Raw genomic sequence first — 20,111 nt, forward strand, 5'->3', positions numbered from 1 at the left:
ACTAGAGTTTCAAGTGTACTTCAAAACCAGCCAAAAAAATCACCTAAATTATTTCTAGCATACAAACTACGAAGCCAATCTCAGACCCCGCAATGGCAGGAGCCTCGTGCACTGGCCGCCCCTTAAACTACGAAGCCAATCCCACCTCCACATGATTCTACAACTATTGGACCGGTACGAAAGTCAGAATCGTATTAGAATTTCATATGCCAACTAGTTGATTGTACAGTATCCGCATCAACTAAGTTAAATTTTTCTAAAGCATTCTTGTGATATATCATTGAATAAAAGTGAAAGTACAATGTCCTCAACATGTGTTTGTGCATCAGACTGACGAAGCAGATTGGGGGCTTACAAATAAGGAAGGGTATCCATGCTTGGTGATTTTTCAAGTCTGGAATACTACTAAACAGGTATCTGCCAAAACATGTTACAACATATATTCCATGTATTAATGTGTTTTTACAACACCACTTCTCGGGTTCCCTTCAGTTATCATTCCTTACATATTTCACATATTAGTTTCCAATAGCGAGTCTAAACCTAAGAAGCACGGGTACGGGTACGGGTAAGACACGACACGGGTACGCGATTTTCCAAAAAACCCGGGTGCGGGTACGTTCGGGTACGCCGAATATAATAATATATTTTAATATTTTATTATATATTTATAAAAATTACAAAAAATTAAAAAAACAATGGGAGAGCAATCAAATAATCAGTTTTGGGCTCTCAATTGGTAGCCCACAATCTCAAACAATGAAAATACAAACAAACAAGTACCTAACAAGGGAACAAAATTACATAAAGCCATTTTGTAGCTCACTTTTTTACAAGAGAACAACCAACTAGTAGCATATTTTTTCCTATTCATTTAATTTATCTGAGGTGTATGTTCTCTCCTGAGAAAATGAGCCGCGAAATGGTTTTTTGCAAAATTGCCTAGCAAATCCCATATACAGCAGTATAACTTATTATGGGACTAGCAAATCCCAAAATTGCCTAGCAAATCCCATGTACAACAGTAAAGATCTAGGGTTTAAGGCCCTGTAGATTATGACAACTGATTGTCAGCCCTAAACAGGTTTGAGGCTGATAATCAGTTGCCAAAATCTCAAACGAACAGGGCCTAAGTTTGGAGATTATGAACTATGACAACCGATTGTCAGCCCTAAACCTATTATTGGACAAAATAGGTTTGGGGAACACAATCAGTTGGCATAATCTCGGGGAAAAAGAAAAAGAAAATGGGAGAAAGAGAGAGCAGTAGAGAGAGAGAGAGAGTTGTAGAGAGAGAGAGAGAGAGATAAATACCTTTGTGAGAGAGGGAGGGAGAGCCGGAGAGAGATTTTCCGTCGGGAGAGGGAGAGGGAGAGGGAGAGAGAGAGGGAGTCGGGCTCGAGAGAGAGAGATTTGCTTTAGGGTGAGAAATAGAACCCCTAATTCTTTCTTTTAAGTGTTTTTTAAACATCCCCCCACCTTTACTCCACACAACCCACCCATTACATTGTATGTCTCATTTAACGCCCCACTTTTACCCCACACAGCCCCCCGTAACTTAAGTAAAAAAAAAAAAACAAGTGAAACGAGTCGGGTGCGTCGGGGTGCGCACCCCAAACGCACCCGACACGCACCCAAGTCCCAAAATTGAATTTTTTTTTAAACCCACAGTTGGGTGCGTACCCGGTACGTACCCGGAACGTACCCGAGCATACCCGTACCGGATACGCACCCAACACGGGTACGAGGGCTTTTTTAAAGTACCCGTGCTTCATAGGTCTAAACCACCCACCCCAAGGAGAATAAAGAAAAAAACCGAGTCTACAGTCTAGACACTTGGCTGTAATTCGTACATGACTCTATATCACTGTGTACAATGTAACTGGAGAGATAATTTTGCTTGTGGCTATTTATGCACAAGTATGCATGTTTTGACTAACTGGAGAGATAATTTTGCTTATGGACACTTATGTGCTTGTTCCAATTGCACCATGTTTTCCTAAATGCACTTGGACCATCCAGAAATCCAAGCAGCAACAGAGCCTGCATGGTATTGGTAGAAAGTTTTTAAAACATAGTCAAGGTGATTTGAGGCACGAAAATTATTTCACTCCGATCTGTTCTTTTTGTTTGTTATACATATTGCAAACTAAATAATGGCCATCAGAAGCTAATAGCAAGCTACAACCCATCAGTATTACAACTAATAGAAAGGTTCAGAAAATCGGAATCAAATCGTAAATCGCAACAGGGTTCGAATCATATCAAATCATAAATTGTAAGATTTTTTCAGATTTATATATAAAAATGAGAAAAATATTTTAAAAATATATAAAAAGGTAAAAAATAAGAATAAAATGAGTAATTATCAATTTTCCATTTGAAACTATTAAATAAATTAGGGTTTCTTTCATCGCCTTTTCTTTGTCTGGATATGCACATATACTCTAATTAGGGTTTCTTTCATCAGGTTTTCTCTGTTCGATCTTTTCAGAAAATGAAGTGAGAAATTATCGATTGCAGAAGCCAGAAACCCCCTATATGATTCATGTTGCAGAAGATTTGAACATGCATATCTCTAATTTTCCTTCATTTTGTTATAGTTTCTTGATAGATTCTTCTCATGGCAGGTTTAAGAGGCTGGTTGGAGACCATAAAAAGAGTATTATTTCTCGACATCTGCTGCATGGACACAGAATTTCCTCGAGATGGGCCATGGTGAGATGGAGAAAGAGGGAGAGAAGAGGAACTTGTGTTTATGTTCTAGAGCACCGATGCAGAACTCAAGCCAGAGAGAGAGCTCATCTCTCCGGCTGCTCGTCAGCGATTCTGCCAAGGAGGGAGATGAGGCCAAGAGCGAGAGGAGAAATTAGGGGAGAATAGAAAAGCAACGCATGATCTCGAGTCTTTTATAAGTTCCATCCTTTTTGAGAGGATTTCGGGATGGGTGATTTTATAAAGAGTCGGGATTTTGGGGGGTTATTCTACTAAAATCCTCACCCCTCCAACTAACTGAAGATTTGAGAGTGGTGGCGACAAATCTTGCGTGACTAACCGGGTACTTCGGAAGTCCAACAGAGTTCTCCCAAGTTACGCCCAACTAACCCCCCCTAAAGAGAGAAAGGTCTCTTTCTTGAAGAAAATCTGCAAAAGAAGGAAAGAAGAAGGAAAAAAAGAAGAAAATTGTTAGCCCCAAATATTTTCTCACCTTTCTCTCTTTTTTTCCCCTTCTATTTCTCCTTTCGTGTAGCTTTTTCTCCTCAGAAGATCCGATCCTTTGAAGGATCTTCCCTCTATTTATAGACTTCTCTTGAAGGGGTTAGGCAACCGCCACCTCACCCCTTATCTCTCAACTTCACGATCTCCACTTCCTCCTTTGTGGGAGTTACGTAACTCCCTCCTTTTTGGAAAGTTGATCACTCATCTCTTCCTTTTGCGAGAGTTATTTTGCTCCCTGAAACTTAGGGATTTCTTTTCCTTCAGTCGTGGGCTCCTTTTTATTTTAACTTTTATATTTATCCTTTTTACTTTAACGCATAACATGATGCGTAACCACTCATTTTCTCTCTCTTCTTATTTTAATAAGGGATTTTACTATTATGCCCTCTTTGTAAAATTTCGAGACCAACAATAGCACATAACTTCCAATAGTTTGAAGAAAAAATTGTGTCTGGGCTGCCCTAAGAGGAGTATTTATTTTAAAATAGATAGAACATAGATGTCATAATAAAATTTAAAAGTGACAAACTAAACTAACCTCCTACTTTAGACTGATAAGGGATCACCAATCTGCCACTCTAGATGAGAATATGCAAAATAAACCAGTAATATAGCTTCCACCCAAACCAGTAATATATGTTCCACCCAACCAAAATATCGCATTGGTACCTAAGAAGCAGTTTGGTTCATAAATTTTAATTCATATGGCTTCCAGGTGCTTTGAAGGAGCATAAGTATGATCTAGCGGAAAGGAGGTGTGGTGCATAAATCAGTAAACTTGTTTAACTTGCTCAAACAAATGCATGTTGAAAATTACCCACATTGACTGACAAAGAGGTACCATGTTATGTGGATTTGACCTTTTATATGATATTAGTAGTGTTAACAATGGAGAGAGAGAGAGAGAGAGAGAGAGAGAGAGACGACGTTGGGGAAAAGTGAGAGTCTAAGTCTGAACTCTTATAAACATGCTATATAGAAGAGTTGTACGAGGAGAAAGACCGAAATACCCTGAAGTGGGCACATAATTACTTCCATTCTAACAAGTAGGATGCAGAGATACTCACTCATTACAATCGAATGACCAATTTAGACAGATTCAAGCTTTCTAATCTTGTCAGTGGAAGATAAAGACTGTTAAAGAGTATGATATATTTATATATTTTTGTAAAACTGAATGAAATATTTATAAAAAAACTGGCTAATATGATCACAACCCTCCAAACAGAATAAGTATTGGAGTGTCAAGGCGCAGAGAACCAGCTAGTTTTCTTGAATAGTATGTCTGCAACAGAAAATCATACAACTAGATAGTTTTCTAGAATAGTATGTCCACAACAGAAAATCATATGGAACCATTGCACACACAACTTTTCTTCTATTGCAAGATGGACTCCATTGTTGTACAACTAAGAACCAATAGTCAATATACAGGGTGCTTGATTAATAACACCACAGAAATTCTAAATTGAGATTTCTAAGTTACCTCCTCTGAGACCACCGTAAACATATATTCGAACTCCAACAGAAGCCGATGCATGGCGACAGCGACGCATAAGCTCACAGGAAGTGTCATGCTCCACAGCAGACTTGTTTGTGCGAGAGGAAGTAACAATCCCATTCCTATCTAACCATACTCCGGCAGCAGTGTCCAGTACTTCCAAAAAGAAATAGCATGGAAAATAATGAAAATAATATTTAATAATACCTGGCAAATCAATACAAGAAATGCCGCAAGTTACCTGCCACAGTGGCTTCACCATCAATTGCCCGACCTCCCTTAACAGCACCCCCGGTAACATGCAACCGAGCACCAACAAAGACCTGTTAACTTGCAAAGAGAATACAAGCTACGTTGGAGGAGAAAATTAAGTGAATATCCATATGAATTCATTACGACATGGTCTATCATATCACTCACCGCAGCATGTTGATACCTGGGAGAAGGAGATACCCCAGGAGCAAGAGTCCACTCCCACCGACCATCCCTATGCATAAGAAGCCCATAAGCATCTGCCATAGGCTGTAAATGAATACATATAATTAATAGTCTACAACAACCAACCATGGAAATCAATAAATAAAAGGTATATAAAATCATTGACCTGAAGGAAAATACCTCTTGTTATAACAAAAATTAAAACAAAGAACGCAACTTTTATAGTTGTGGAAGATGATCAAAAGTGAACCAAATTATACAAGTTTAATTTAAAGAAGGAATTTTCTGATGTGAACACTTCAAATGGGTGTCATACCCGTGTAGGAGTGTAAAACACTTCAAATCCTTACAATGCAAAAGTTGTATTCGTGAATATGTGCGTGTGTATCTTGATCCCCAAATACCGAAGAATCAATTATAAAGGCCACAACTATGCAAGGCTATCTATGTCGAGGCTCTTCATTATTTTCATTTTTCCTATAAACCGGATTCATCTAATTATAAAAAAAAATCCATATTATTTTATGAGTCTTTTATGAGATGATTCATAGACCATATATATATATATAGAGGAAAGTGTTGGTGAGCTTAAGCTCACCAAACTTATGGTGCGCTTAAGCTCCCAATCACATGGGTCCCACATTTTCTTTGATGATCCAAACCATTCATTTGCAAGGCCCTATCATAGATAGGGTGTGTACCAAAAATCAGCTCGATAGGATCATCCTAACCCCTCATTTGTGGAGGGGAAAAATGGGCAGATTTGTGGACAAACAATGTCTGTCCATTTTGACCACCACAAATGGATGGGTTAGGATGATCCTATGGAGCTGATTTTTGGTACACACCCCATCTATGTAAGGGCCTTTCAAATGAATGCTTTGGATCATCCTAACAAAGTGGGCCCCCATGTGAATGGGGGCTTAAGCGCACCATAAGTTTGGTGAGCTTAAGCTCACCAACACTTTCCTCATATATATATATATATATATATATATATATATATATATGTTGGAATAATATAGCATTATCCCTAAATACTCAAGAATCAATTATAAAGGCCACAACTATGCAAGGTTATCTATGCATGAATTTTTTTCTTTTTTTATCTCTTCATGAGCAAACATAGCTCGTCTATTTACATGTGAGCTAGAGAATTTTACTAGAGAATCATGACAGTGGCAGTACCAAGAGGTTTAGAAGCAAGAAACAAAGCAAGAGTAAGATTTCAAAATGAGAGCAGCACTATAAATGCCCAGTTCATTTCAGATTGTGACAAAAATATATTTGATGACACCAAGCATATTGATCCAATGTGTCAGCGCTCTCATACTGCATATTAATCCAGGGCATATCAGCGATCTCATATTGCGGACACGCACGCACGAACGCACACCGGGAGTTAATCGAACACAAACTCAGAAAACAACCAGAGAAAGAAAGAGAACAAACTAACTAGCCAAGCTCTTTTTCACATAATGGGATAGCCGGATAAGCGCTCTGTCCCAATCAAACTTTTTGTTGAACAAGCAAGAACTCATTGAACAAGCAGTAGTCATAGGATAGGCCTAATACAAGCAAGTTTTGAATCATTCCAAATCGCAGTTTTTAGTACTAGAAATGGGTCCAAAATAGGATAACTCTTTCAAGACTTTTAGCAAGTTATCCTCATTAGGCTAGGGAGTTTCCCATATTAATATGACATAACATAGAGAAATTGGATTGGATGACAGATATAAAGTACATCTCCCATTTTTCGACTTAAAGAAAATTCTTCTGGGTCACTTTATCGCATCCTTTAATATAGGAAATGGATCTATTCCTAGCAAGCATCTTGCTCAAGCAACCTGCAAGCATCTCTCACGTTGCAAGGAAGCTGTACAGAATCTTCTCTTTCTCGTCCAGTTCATGATCATATATTTGCATTCCTTCTATAAATTCTAACTTACATTAAACTTGGCATCTTTCATATTTGTCCGATCAACTACTATAAAACATTAAACTAGGTCCATGTCATCTCAACCAAATATGAGTCATGCACCAATCTTCTTCATCAAGCAGCTTCCAATGCCAAATCCAGTGCCATAAATTGTGATGCACGCTGCTTCTACAGAAGAAAGCTTCAGTCATCAATTTCTCCTTGACATCCATTTTAACCTCCCCAGATCGAACAGTTAGTATGATTATCCTATGAAGCTGATTGTTTGGGCACACCCTATCTATGTCAGGGCCCATCAAATGAATGGTTTGTATCACCCAAACAACATGGGCCCCACTCTGTTTCTGGTCGACGGACCAGATAAGTTATCTGATCGATCGACCAGAAACACTTCTCTCTCCACGCACGCACGCCCGCACCCATGCACACACACACAGATATATATATATATATATGAGGAAAGTGTCTCTAGTCTCTCCCCTAGATAAGCTTATCTACTCCTCCCTTTAAAAAAACACAGTGGGCCCACGCTGTTTGGATGATCCAAAGCATTCATTTGATAGGTCCTAACATAGATAGGGTGTGCCCAAAAAATCAGCACCAAAGGGTCATCCTAGAACTTCATTTTGTTGGGCACACCGTGTCCAAAATGGACGCATATAAACGTGGACGTTTATATGTGTCCATTCTGGGTTTCACAAGGCGCCACAAAACGAAGTTCTAGGATGATCCTTTGGTGCTGATTTTTTGGGCACAACCTATCTATGTTAGGACCTATCAAATGAATGCTTTGGATCATCCAAACAGTGTGGGCCCACTGTGTTTTTTTAAAGGGAGGAGTAGATAAGCTTATCTAGGGGAGAGACTAGAGACACTTTCCTCTCTCTCTCTCTCTCTCTCTCTCTCTCTCTCTCTCTCTCTCTCTATATATATATATATATATATATATATATATATATATATATATATAGAGCTATGACGACAAGACCACAAAAATATCAATATGTCCATTTCATTTATCAAAGGATTCCACAGAAGCAACTAAAAACCTTTACTTTTCACCATTTGGTAATGTCCTTTGGGAGAAGAAGAAGACCTGCTCCTCCAAGAGAGGGAGAAAATCTCCACTGAGAGAATTTGTCTTAATTAAGACCCTCTCCTTTGAGAAAGGTAGAAGATCTCCAAGGGTAAGTAAACATTCTAAAGAAGAGAACCCTCCTCCCAAAGATGGAAAGAGTATTTCACCCCAACGAAGAAGAGAGAATGCATCCAGAAAAGTAGAACACAATGCACTTTAACAATGGATCAATGTTTGACTCAACAACCCTTAAAGTTGTGGATTCAAAAGCTGATCAACTTATGAGTTGTAACCCCGACTGAATTACAAGTCATTGCAACTTTTGATCTCCAAATTATGTCTCCAATAGATCTAGAGAGTGAGGTTCCCACATGCAATCTACAAATAACAACCCTAGTTAATCTCCCGATAGTATCAATGTTTAATATTCAATTAGTAGCCTCGATCGATATCCATAAAACACATTCATCAACCATAAAATCCTATAGATGGATTGATTCATGGATCTTCTAACAATCAAGAAGATTTCCTTTGGTAGACTTATGATTTGGACTTTCACAAAGATGAGCCCATCTTCTAAGAGGATTCTTTGTAAAGCTGCCCCCCATGAGAAACATTTCATGGGAGAACACACATGAGTTGCAACAAAGAGTCCTCCCCAAGTGAACTCTCTACAAAGAAATTCATTAGTGTACCTTTGAGTGGACCATTTTTTTCTTCTTTTTTTGAATGAATGGCACCTTCGATTGGACTATTTCCAGAGAGTTTCATCAAAGAGCCTTCCTCTGAGTATACTCATTACAAAAATCTTTAATAAAAAGCCTTCTTTTAGCTGGACTATTCCAAGCTTTTGTCAACCAAGAATCTTCCAAAAGATAAGCTCTTTATAGGCCTTTCCAACAAAAGGTCACTCTCTGAGTGGACTTTTCTTAAATTTATATTCAAGGAGAATCTTTTCAGCAATGAAAGGCTATGGCTGGAAGCAAAAACCAAACAAACCATCCTCTAGAAGGACTTTCTTCAGAGGTTCTACAGTCAGAATCCTAGAAACCATGGAATCCCTCTTGCAGAAGGACTCTTTCAAAAGGTTCTATGAACAAAGCTATGTGAACCATAGAGTCCATCTTTGAGGAGGATTTTTTTATATGGGTTCAACAACTAAAGTTGTGATCATGTGAACCATAGAGCCCCCTTCGTGGAGGATTTTAAAAAGGGGTCCTGTAAACAAAGTCGTGTGAATTTAAGAAACCCTCTTCCAATAAGATTCTTTGAAGAGGGTAGTTGATGGTGATACCCAAATTAAAGATCTCATCTCAAGAGAACTGTTGACAGAATCATTCTTTTGGAAAGGTCTTCTTCCAACACTTTCCCTCAGAGCTGAGTAGTTTTTTTTCCCAAATATAAGGAACGGAATTCTCTTCCGAGGCACTCAAACATGACAGAATCATTCTTTTGGAAAAGTCTTCTTCCAACACTTTCCCTCAGAGTTGAGTAGTTTTTTCCCCCCAAATATAAGGAATGGAATTCTCTTCTGAGGCATTCAAACATGTATCAAAGACAAGGAAAATTATCGAAAAGGACTCCTACTTAGCAAGTATAAATAGCAAATCATTTGTTATTTTCTTTTATGAATCAAACTTGTTTCTTTTCTTTAACAATTGTCATTTATGTCTTTTTTCTCTTGCCAAAGGGATGAAGGAATCTAGTAAACAACAAATTCTATACAAGACAGAGTGGGCATTCTATGACTAAGAACAACACCAAAATTCGCTAGTCTGTGAGCTAGCATGTTTCCTTCACTGTGAATGTGACAGCAGTGATTATCCTTCCATAAAATTAATGTCTTCAAAGCCATAGATATAAAGTTTTGGAAATTAATAAAACATCTCTCTTGAGAGGGAACTTTGTGTCTTCTCTGTAAACATTCATCATATATAACTTCCTCGAGCCTAGTTTTGACCTCCGCAACTCTTGCTATCCTTTTTCCTCTTTAATAATATATAATCCTCTGCCATTCAAAAATAAATAAAAACTCATGTTATCCTTTAGAATGTGGGAACATCTTTGAGCGCGTGAAACTACCAATTACTCCAAAAGCTTAAGATGTTGGAGAAGGCGTTATTTAATCTTTTATACTTTAACACTCCCCCTCACGTGTGGCCCCTCTTTTAGGGTTGGCCTACACGTAGCATATGTGGGCCCTCTTTTGGGTTGGCCATTGCATGTGAATTTTTAATATCAAGGAGGTTTGAACCGAGAACCTTTGCTCTGATACCATGTGAAACTACCAATTACTCCAAAAGCTTAAGCTGTTGGAGAAGGCGTTATTTAATCTTTTATACTTTAATAGAGTGGTTTCCCTGCATCAACTAATCTGCTTGGCCAAGTAGAAGCAGTTTGCTAACATGATAGTTGTGTCCAACAATTATAATAACCAACAACATTTTCACTTAGCCACTATAGAAGGATGGCTTCATTATTTTGTAGATATCAGATAAGCAAATCTAAACGTGAAGAAATCTAAAGATTCCTTGGGATGACACAACACATGAAACATGATTACAAAAAGATCGTAGCATGAAACATGAATAAGCAAAGATCGTGAAACATGATTACGTAAATATCATAGCATATCAGTTGTATATGCACAATAAAGACAGCACAAAGCTTGAAAGCTGAATACATGCACATGAAACATAGACTCAATCATATAAATGTCTTCTTAGGGAAGCAACATAAGAATAACAGCCCTATTCTCCATACAAGTTGATATAAATGACTAGCAAGAGACTTTTTCTGATCCAAAAATATATATATACCGTGCCCGAAGTGTCTCTGCCACCACAAAGCAAGAGCATGCCATCTGAACGTGCACTTGCCGTAGCATACCTACGAAGTAATGTGAAGTAAGTTTATCAGAAAAATCAAGTATAAAACCAACATGAGCCTGCACCAAATAGATTCAAATAGTTACCAGAAGTCATTATTGACTTATTAATAAATCATTAATAAATCTGTATATGTCGTATAGTGAATAATCCTCCAAGCATAGGTCAATGAAATAGGAAAGAGTCCATAACTATGATTAAACCTAATGATTAAAAGATCACATGGAGAGCGAGAAACAGAATCAGTTGGAGAAGATCTCCAAATATATGGAGAATGTAGAAACTTGTCACATGCATTTATAAGAAACTAATTTCCGAATCTCTATCCAACCATTACGTACAGAAATAAGAAGCTTGTTTAAATACAATTATAGATCTCTTGCATGATATCCTTAAATTATTCTCTTCAATTTTCTTGGCTAAATAAGAAAAATAAAGTCTACAAGTTTTTAAGTAGTACCCCTGGGGCAACGTATCTTATGGAACATAACATACGAATACCGCCATGTTCTTTGAACCATTAAAAAAAAAACATCATATTTTTTGAATAGTATAAATTGACATCATTCAAGATAGAAGTCTAGACCAAATGAGAATTCTCTCTCTCTCTCTCTCTCTCTCTCTCTCTCTCTCTCTCTCTCTCTCTCTATATATATATATATATATATATATATATATATATATATATATATATATATATATCTGAACCAACACATCAGTAGTCAACACTCTTGAGAACAGCAGGCCTTGAATGCGCGACACAGAAACAGATTTTAGCAATCTATAGATGATTGTCAACAATCTCGATGCCTCATTGCCATTATGACTTGCTTCATACAATAACAGCATTCGTCATCTATCATCATTTCATAAAAAACAGAATTCATCATCTCAATCTTTGAGATGCAGGACGATCAAACGAATAATACTTCGATACCAAATAAGATGAAGGATGGATCTATAGAAAGGGCGTTAGGGGTGAAAATGATGGGTTAGAAGTAGGGTTTTAGGTCCTAAAATTTGCAATTAAATTGGAAAAAACAATCTACCAGGTTTCAGGTAGGTTTAGAAGGGTGCAGACATATCCAAAGAAAGTACAGACGTGTGTCGATAATATCTAATGGCATACTTGTACTTTTTAATTATTATTATTATTATTATATATATATATATAGAGAGAGAGAGAGAGAAAAGGGTTCCTGCGCTCGAGTGCTGGAAACATGCGTGGGGCCACATTGTTGGGGGGATCCTCAGCATTCATTTGAAAGCCCCCATCATGGATGGGGTGTGTAACAAAAATCAGCTTCATTGGATCACTATAAGGTGTCCATTTGTGGGGGTGAAAATGGACAGATATTGTTTGTCCACTAATCTGCCCATTTTTTCACCCCATAAATGGACACCCTGTGGTGATCCAATGGAGCTGATTTTTGGTGGACACCCTATCCATGAAACGGTCCCACAAATGAATGCTTTGGATCCCCCCAACAATGTGGCCCCACCCATGTTTTTGCACTCGAGTGCAGATAAGCTTATCTGCGCTCGAGCGCAGGAACACTTTACTATATATATATATAAAGAGAGAGAGAGAGAGAGAGAGGGGGGGGGGGGAAATGGTTTCTGCGCTCGAGCGCAAAAACAGGGTGGGGCCACATTTTTTATGGGATCCAAAGCATTCATTTGATGGGCCCTTTCATGCATAGGGTGTCCACCAAAAATCAGCTCCATTGGATCACCTTAGGGTGTCCATTTGTGGGGCCAAAAATGGAAACATTTGTGGACAAACAGTATCTGTCCATTTTTGGCCCCACAAATGGACACCCTATGGTGATCCAATGGAGCTGATTTTTGGTAGGCCCCCCCACCCATGATGGGGCCTTCCAAATGAATGGTTTGGATCACCCTCCCCCTGTTTCTAGCACTTGAGCGCAGGAACCCTTTTCTCATATATATATATATATATATATATATATGAGAAAACGGTTCCTACACATGTGTAGAGAGTTCTCTACACACTAGCTTAAAATACAGTGGGGGCCCACATTGTTTGGGTGATCCAAGCCATCCATTTTAAAGGCCCTCACATAGATAGGGTGTCTATAAAAAATCAGATCCAAAGGATCATCCCAACCCTATGATTTGTGGAGGTAAAATGGATGTCTTTAAACCTTCACAAATTAGTCCATTTTTTGCCTCCACAGTTCGAAAGGTTAGGATGATCCTATGGATCTGATTTTTTGTGGACACCCTATCTATGAGAGGGCCTTAAAAATGAATCGTTTGGATCACCCAAATAATGTGGCCACCACTGTATTTTAAGCTAGTGTAGATAACTTATCTACACATGTGAGTAGGAACCGTTCTCTCTCTCTCTCTCTCTCTCTCTCTCTCTCTCTCTCTCTCTCTCTCTCTCTATATATATATATATATATATATATATATATAGAGAGAGAGAGAGAGAGAGAAAACGGTTCCTACACACATGTGTAGATAAGTTATCTACACACTAGCTTAAAATACAGTGGGGGCCACATTATTTGGGTGATCCAAACCATTCATTTTTAAGGCCCTCACATAGATAGGGTGTCCATAAAAAATCAGATCCATAGGATCATCCTAACCATTCGAACTGTGGAGGCAAAAAATGGACTAATTTGTGAAGGTTTAAAGACATTCATTTTACCTTCACAAATCGTAGGGTTGGGATGATCCTATGGATCTGATTTTTTGTAGACACCCTATCTATGTGTGGGCCTTTAAAATGGATGGCTTGGATCACCCAAACAATGTGGGCCCCCACTGTTTTTAAGCTAGTGTGTAGAGAACTCTCTACACATATGTGTAGGAACCGTTTTCTCATATATATATATGATGCCTTACGGGTCACGGGGTTTGACTTCAACTGCAATAAATCACACACACATATAGAAGAAGCCTTATATATAGAAGTAGTCTTACGAGTCATAGTGTTTGACTTCAAGCTAGGATTGAACCTGAGAGACATAAAGCCTTGACCGATATCTCTCCTATTCTTCTTCCCTTATTTCTTCTTTTCTTTGTGCTAAAATGTCTACTAGTCAAGAATCTTTTTTTTTAATGGTATCAGTCAAGAATCTTTTTTTTTTTTAATAGAATCAAAAAATCCACCTGCGGTTTAAATACGTAGGAAAAAAATAGTAAGTTACTGGCATGCTCAACCATTTAATAAAGGGAGATGATTTTTTCACCCCTCCTGTAGGATTATGCGCCCCCCTGTAGGATTGAACCTGAGAGACATAAAGCCTTGACCAATATCCCTCCTATTCTTCTTCCCTTATTTCTTCTTTTCTTTGTGCTAAAATGTCTATTAGTCAAGAATCTTTTTTTAATGGTATTAGACGAGAATCTTTTTATTTCAATAGAACCAAAAAATCCACCTGTGGTTTTAATACGCAGGAAAAAAATAGTAAGTTACTTGCATGTTCAACCATTTAATAAAGGGAGATGATTTTTTCACCCCTCCCCCCTGTACGATTATGCGCCCACCTTTTAACATGATTTGACATCAAAAAGTGTTAAAGTCTGCCACAATTCACTTTAAAAGGGGGGCGCATAATCCTAAAGAGAGGGGGGGGGAGATGAAAAAATCATCTCCCTTAATAAATGGTGCTAACTTTTCAATGGAAAACATATTCCATTTTTATCCAAATAAACTTAACTAAAAATATATAATCTCACATTCTGGCCGAGGGTCTATCGCCTTCTGGATTTAGCTTTTGCCATCTGTAAGGTTTCTGAGCAGTATCCAAAGCCCAAGTGTCAGACAACGCTCTCTTGCCTACACCACAAATATGAAACCCAAAAACCATTGAAGACCAAAATCGCCAAACTTACAACATCAGACATAAATATTTCTTTAAAAACTAGAAATATTTTGGAAGGGAAAAAAAAGAGTCATCCCATGATAATTACTTAAACAAAGAATGAGATGGTAAAGAATAGATTTTTTCTTTTTTTTCTTTTTTTTGTAAAATAACATTCATATGCTTTGCAGGTATTTTGTGGACCTACTGTGTGACAACCAAACAAAAGAGCTGATGATGATTTTTTTTTTAAAAGAACATTCATAAGCTTCGTGGGTATTTTGTGGACCTAGTGTGTGACAACCAAACAAAAGAGCTGATGATGCCCAAAATCCACCAAGCAAGGACCCACACATGGTTCCAAATCAGCTCCAAAACAAAATAGAAAAAGAGAGAAAATTACCCTTTTTCGTGCTTCACAGATGATGTTAGAATATGTCAACACATTGAGATTTGTATCTATTTGCATTTGATGTTAGAATATGCCAACATATAGGTTGGCATATCTTGCTTAAACAGAATGCTTCTTATGTGCATTTTGCATAAGTCAGAAGATTTGCATCGATTTTCAAAAGCCTATCCTGCAATATTTGCATGAGTTGGCAAATTAGCTGGAACTGGACAAGGGTCGAGTTATATTTTTAGAAAAAATGAAGGGTCGAGTTATATTTTGGGCTGATGATGCCCAAAATCCACCAAGCAAGGACCCACACATGGTTCCAAATCAGCTCCAAAACAAAATAGAAAAAGAGAGAAAATTACCCTTTTTCGTGCTTCACAGATGATGTTAGAATATGTCAACACATTGAGATTTGTATCTATTTGCATTTGATGTTAGAATATGCCAACATATGGGTTGGCATATCTTGCTTAAACAGAATGCTTCTTATGTGCATTTTGCATAAGTCAGAAGATTTGCATCGATTTTCAAAAGCCTATCCTGCAATATTTGCATGAGTTGGTAAATTAGCTGGAACTGGACAAGGGTCGAGTTATATTTTTAGAAAAAATGAAGATTTACCTACAAAGGAAGGGGCATAGACTCAAAACTAAAAATAGCTGAAAGAGTGGATGTCTCTTAATAAGTTTTAATTGGAACTATAGAAAGATAAGTAAGCAAGTGTTGGAAGTTTCCATGGTTGTTCTACTTCGTGATTTAGTCTTTATCCACATGTTCTCTCTATTTCGACATTCAGAGAAGGTAGTTTTCTTGATTCATTACATCGTTAGATTTCCTCTTTTTTTTCTTTGGGTAGGAGGCTCTATGAAGTGTATCAAGTGGGGCAAAATTCAATGGACACCCAAGATAAAGAGGCTACCAATTTAATTGGCAGTATCCTTTTTGTTTTTCGAACAAGTAAATTTAGTAATAAAGAAAAAATTCATGTGTAGATTGGCAATCTTCTCGAAGGCCTTCCATGTGATGCAATGTGTAGATTGGCAATCTTTTCAAAGGCCTTCCATGTGATGCAACAATAAACCAAACAAGTCAGAACCGAGTTATCCACACAAGAATTTACTCAAAACAAGCAAACAAAACGATATAGAATATTAATTGGAATCACCCAAATAAAAGAAAAGTTCTAATAGCTTCAACTTTGTGTGTAATTAATCAATAAAACCCTTGATTGTACCTCTCAAAGAGACCTAATTTAACTTAAAACAACATCTGAGAGTTCATGAAGCTTTCTAAAATGGTAAAGCAACTTCTAGCCACATTTTCTCTCTTTCAAATTTTTTCTTGAAAAGGCTGACAAAAACCTACTTAAACCTAATCAAAATTCAACTAAAAATCTGTATAATCATAAAGGCAGTACCAACCTAAATCCAACAAAAAAAACACTAAAACACCTTGTTAAAAAACACTAAAGGCTAGAATTGGAGGCTTGTGCAGAGATTCCATGGGTGAGGTTTTATGGGCGTATTCTGGGCCTATTGGAATTACTGATTCAAATGAGGCGGAGGTGAGGGCGGCTTATTGTGGTATCAAGCATCTGGATAGTGAATTTTATGACAAGGTTATTGTGGAAGGCGATTCTTCAAATGTTAGCTGCTGGCTATCGGGAGTTGTGGCTCCCCCGTGGAGATTCCTTTCTTTCTTTGAGGAGATTTCAGATTTAGTGCTTGGTTCTTCTATTGTTTTTAAACATGTAAGGAGGTTTGCTAATAGTGAAGCAGATTCCCTAGCTAGGGCGGGTGTGTTTAGGTTGGGTTTGGAATGGTTTCACTTCCTTCCGCCTTAATTTTGTTTGCTTTTCTTTTTGCTGGTTGTAATCTTTAAGGACCATCTCGGTTCTTTCTTTAATATATATTTTATGTTGCCATTTCAAAACAAAAAAAAGACACTGTCATCCAAATTTCAGCTCAAACATAGACCTAGTGATGCCTTGAACTCAAGGAACATACTATTGATGCTATTACAAGTTGGCTTAATTTAGTGCCAACATAAACTCATCAAAATATGACGGTAGAAAAGACACCTATCAAAATCCCTTTCATGAAAGCAAGGAAAACATACACTGAGCCGCAAGAAACAAACAAGTCAAAGGCTTTATCACCTGAATTGAAAATTTCAAGGAATCAATGGATCCCTGTTGCCATTGACACTATCACACTAGGACCCCCTCTTAGCTATCGACTTAACTTCTTCACTTAGCTCAAGAAAAGAATTACAAAAACAAACCTCTAAATCCCCACTTAAATCTAGCAACTCTATAATTGGAATCTTCAAATCTCCATGGAGAACATCCCACACTAGCTTACACAACCACCCCCCACCAACCCCCCACCCCCCCCCCCCTCTGCCCCCCCAAAAACCCCCCGCGCCCCACCCTTGGTAAAGTCAAGCTTAATTTAAAAGGCTCTAGCTTTGGAAATAGGAGCCTAGCAGGAGTAGAGTGTCTCCTAAGGGCCGACAAAGGCGTCATCGAATGTGCTTTCTCTGGACCCATTGGGTCTATAGATGAGACAGAAGCAAAAATGGCAGCTACCCTCCAAGGAATCCGTTTGGTCGAACAAAGAGACCTCGATAAAATCATTGTGGAAGGAGATTCACTAAATGTTATCAGGTGGTTTAGCAGGGACTGCCATTACCAGTGAAGATTTGTGGACGACTAGACGGCTTAGAAGAGATTAACAAGATTGAGGGTCATAATGTCACTTTACAAGATGATAAGAACTGCTAACAAAGAGGTTGATCTCCTATCTAGGGAGGGTGTCGAGAGACCCAAATTGGAGCTCTTTGACTTTCTCCCTGCTTAAGGTTTGCATGTATAGTTTTTATTTTTGTTTTTGTATTATTTTCTTTGTTTTCAGACCATCTTGGTCTTTCGGCTTCAGCCTTTTTTTTTTAATGAAGTTACCATTGATAAAAAAAATTCTCAATTCATTATTTATGCATTGCTTCAAAACTTGGCCAATGACCTACATTATATAGACTTTACCTCTATAGAATCATAAGGCCATCACACCTTGCGTAGGAAAGTCCATCCATTTTTATTTTTTTTGAGTGGTTAGGAAATTCCTTCCCCATATCGAGTGCAACTTCCCTTTCTTTCTCTTAGTTTTTAAATAAGTCTTCTAATGAAAATAGAATCCTCCTAAACTAAAAGCTTAACTAATATTTAATTAGAAACAAACTCACACTTGCCAAACACTAAAATAGGAACTTGTTGACTCCAACTCCGACTCCTAAATTAATATACCCAAACTAAGAAATAAACCAAATTTCTAATTTCATCTAAACTTCCTAATACTAAATTCTCAAATCCCCAACTTATAAACTTGCATCCATAAGAAGCGTTGGCTGCCCTACACCAAAACCCAAAGAGGAAAATACACACACTTTTGATAGTTTCACTTGAGTCAAACTTGTCAAATTACAAAGTTTCCCCCACCTTTTTTTTGAATGGTTTTCCCCCACATTTACTCGTGTTATTTTCGAAAATCCACCAAAGTAGAACGTGCCTTGTGTGTCCCACTTGATAATATAGATTTTGGAAGCTCCGGGGGATGATATCCTAGTTTAAATGGGGTTGAGGGTGGTACGCATCATTTCTCCCCCACTTTAGAATACTTGAGCTCGTTGAGTATAGTGAATGGGTTTCATCATCTAAGTCATTTTGATAATATTCAGTGTTGGAAGTGCATGCCTCACATCTCCATTTAACATGTCTTCGGTCAGTTCGCATAGCATCTAGGCAATAATGATTCCTAGAATGGACTCGACACACAACAGATACGAAGTTCAGAGAAACCCGCATCTCCACAATGTTAAAAAACAGTTGCCATGTTGGGTTTTCTTGGTGTCAAATTGTGTCGTGCAAGGGTTGTTCTTTGCTCTCTAAATGCATCTAGGATCCTCCAAATGTACGATCCTTGTAACTAGCATCAACACGAGATTATCCCTTCAAACTTATACTGATCTCCCCGTAGAGGTCCTGCTTTGTAACTTGTAAGTTGTAAGATACAATCTAAGTTGCTAACAAACTTCTTTTTCTTTTCTTCTTTTTTCTGTTGTGGGGTGATTTTAATTGGAATTCACCAACATATTTGAAATTCCGGTGATGGTCTTCATCTCGAAACACGAGCATTCATTGCTAATTTGACATCTCTTATAGAATGTCTTACAAACTAAGTCCTTCACCTTGCACGGCCTTGTTTCACACACGCACACTACATTCACCCCTCTGAATTTGTACAGAGAAGTGCCAGCTCCACTTTCCCTTAGTTTCTTATACTTTTTTTTAATTGTAGTTTCTTATATAATATTTATGTACTTATCATCCTACGTATTCATTAATGGAACTTTGATTCAAGAAAAAATACATGAGCAAAATACAGAAACATGTTCTCACCATCATTCCCGGTGACAGTAACAAGATAACGCTGAGCAATTAAATCCATTGCATGCCCATAGCGAGGCCCTGGACCATCCCCTTGAACAACCACCCTACAGTAAAAACAAACAAATTTTTCATATAGAATTAATAAACCCAACAAATAACTAAATAAATAACAATACACAATTTATTTCCAAAAAACAATACACAATAAAAAAAAAATCAACTTATCCAACCTGTGCCACTTGAATTTGTCAGTACTCAAGTCGAGCACAAAAAGATCGTCAGTGGAATGCCCTGCAGGACCGATGCCGCCCTAGCAAGAAATCATCACCATGTTAAACAATATGAAACTTTAAAAAAAA

At 37.8% G+C, this 20,111-nt stretch overlaps 1 protein-coding gene across 2 annotated transcripts in view; it reads right to left on the reverse strand.

Moving 5' to 3' along the window:
- Positions 1 to 20,111, reverse strand: part of BSL1 (BRI1 suppressor 1 (BSU1)-like 1) — a 34,353-nt gene that overhangs the window by 12,866 nt on the left and 1,376 nt on the right. For both annotated transcript variants that reach the window (XM_077363033.1, XM_077363032.1), the window contains exons 4-10: positions 19,983 to 20,062; positions 19,762 to 19,856; positions 14,781 to 14,880; positions 10,995 to 11,064; positions 5,141 to 5,242; positions 4,962 to 5,043; positions 4,706 to 4,876 (exon numbers count right to left, since the gene is read on the reverse strand). In XM_077363033.1, coding sequence (XP_077219148.1) covers positions 4,706 to 4,876; positions 4,962 to 5,043; positions 5,141 to 5,242; positions 10,995 to 11,064; positions 14,781 to 14,880; positions 19,762 to 19,856; positions 19,983 to 20,062 — 700 coding nt within the window. The remainder of the gene's footprint in view (positions 1 to 4,705; positions 4,877 to 4,961; positions 5,044 to 5,140; positions 5,243 to 10,994; positions 11,065 to 14,780; positions 14,881 to 19,761; positions 19,857 to 19,982; positions 20,063 to 20,111) is intronic.

This window comes from Tasmannia lanceolata, unplaced genomic scaffold (assembly GCF_043159265.1).
Source record: "Tasmannia lanceolata isolate RefF3 unplaced genomic scaffold, GAP_Taslan_0.1 ptg000019l, whole genome shotgun sequence".
NCBI classification, from domain to species: domain Eukaryota; kingdom Viridiplantae; phylum Streptophyta; class Magnoliopsida; order Canellales; family Winteraceae; genus Tasmannia; species Tasmannia lanceolata.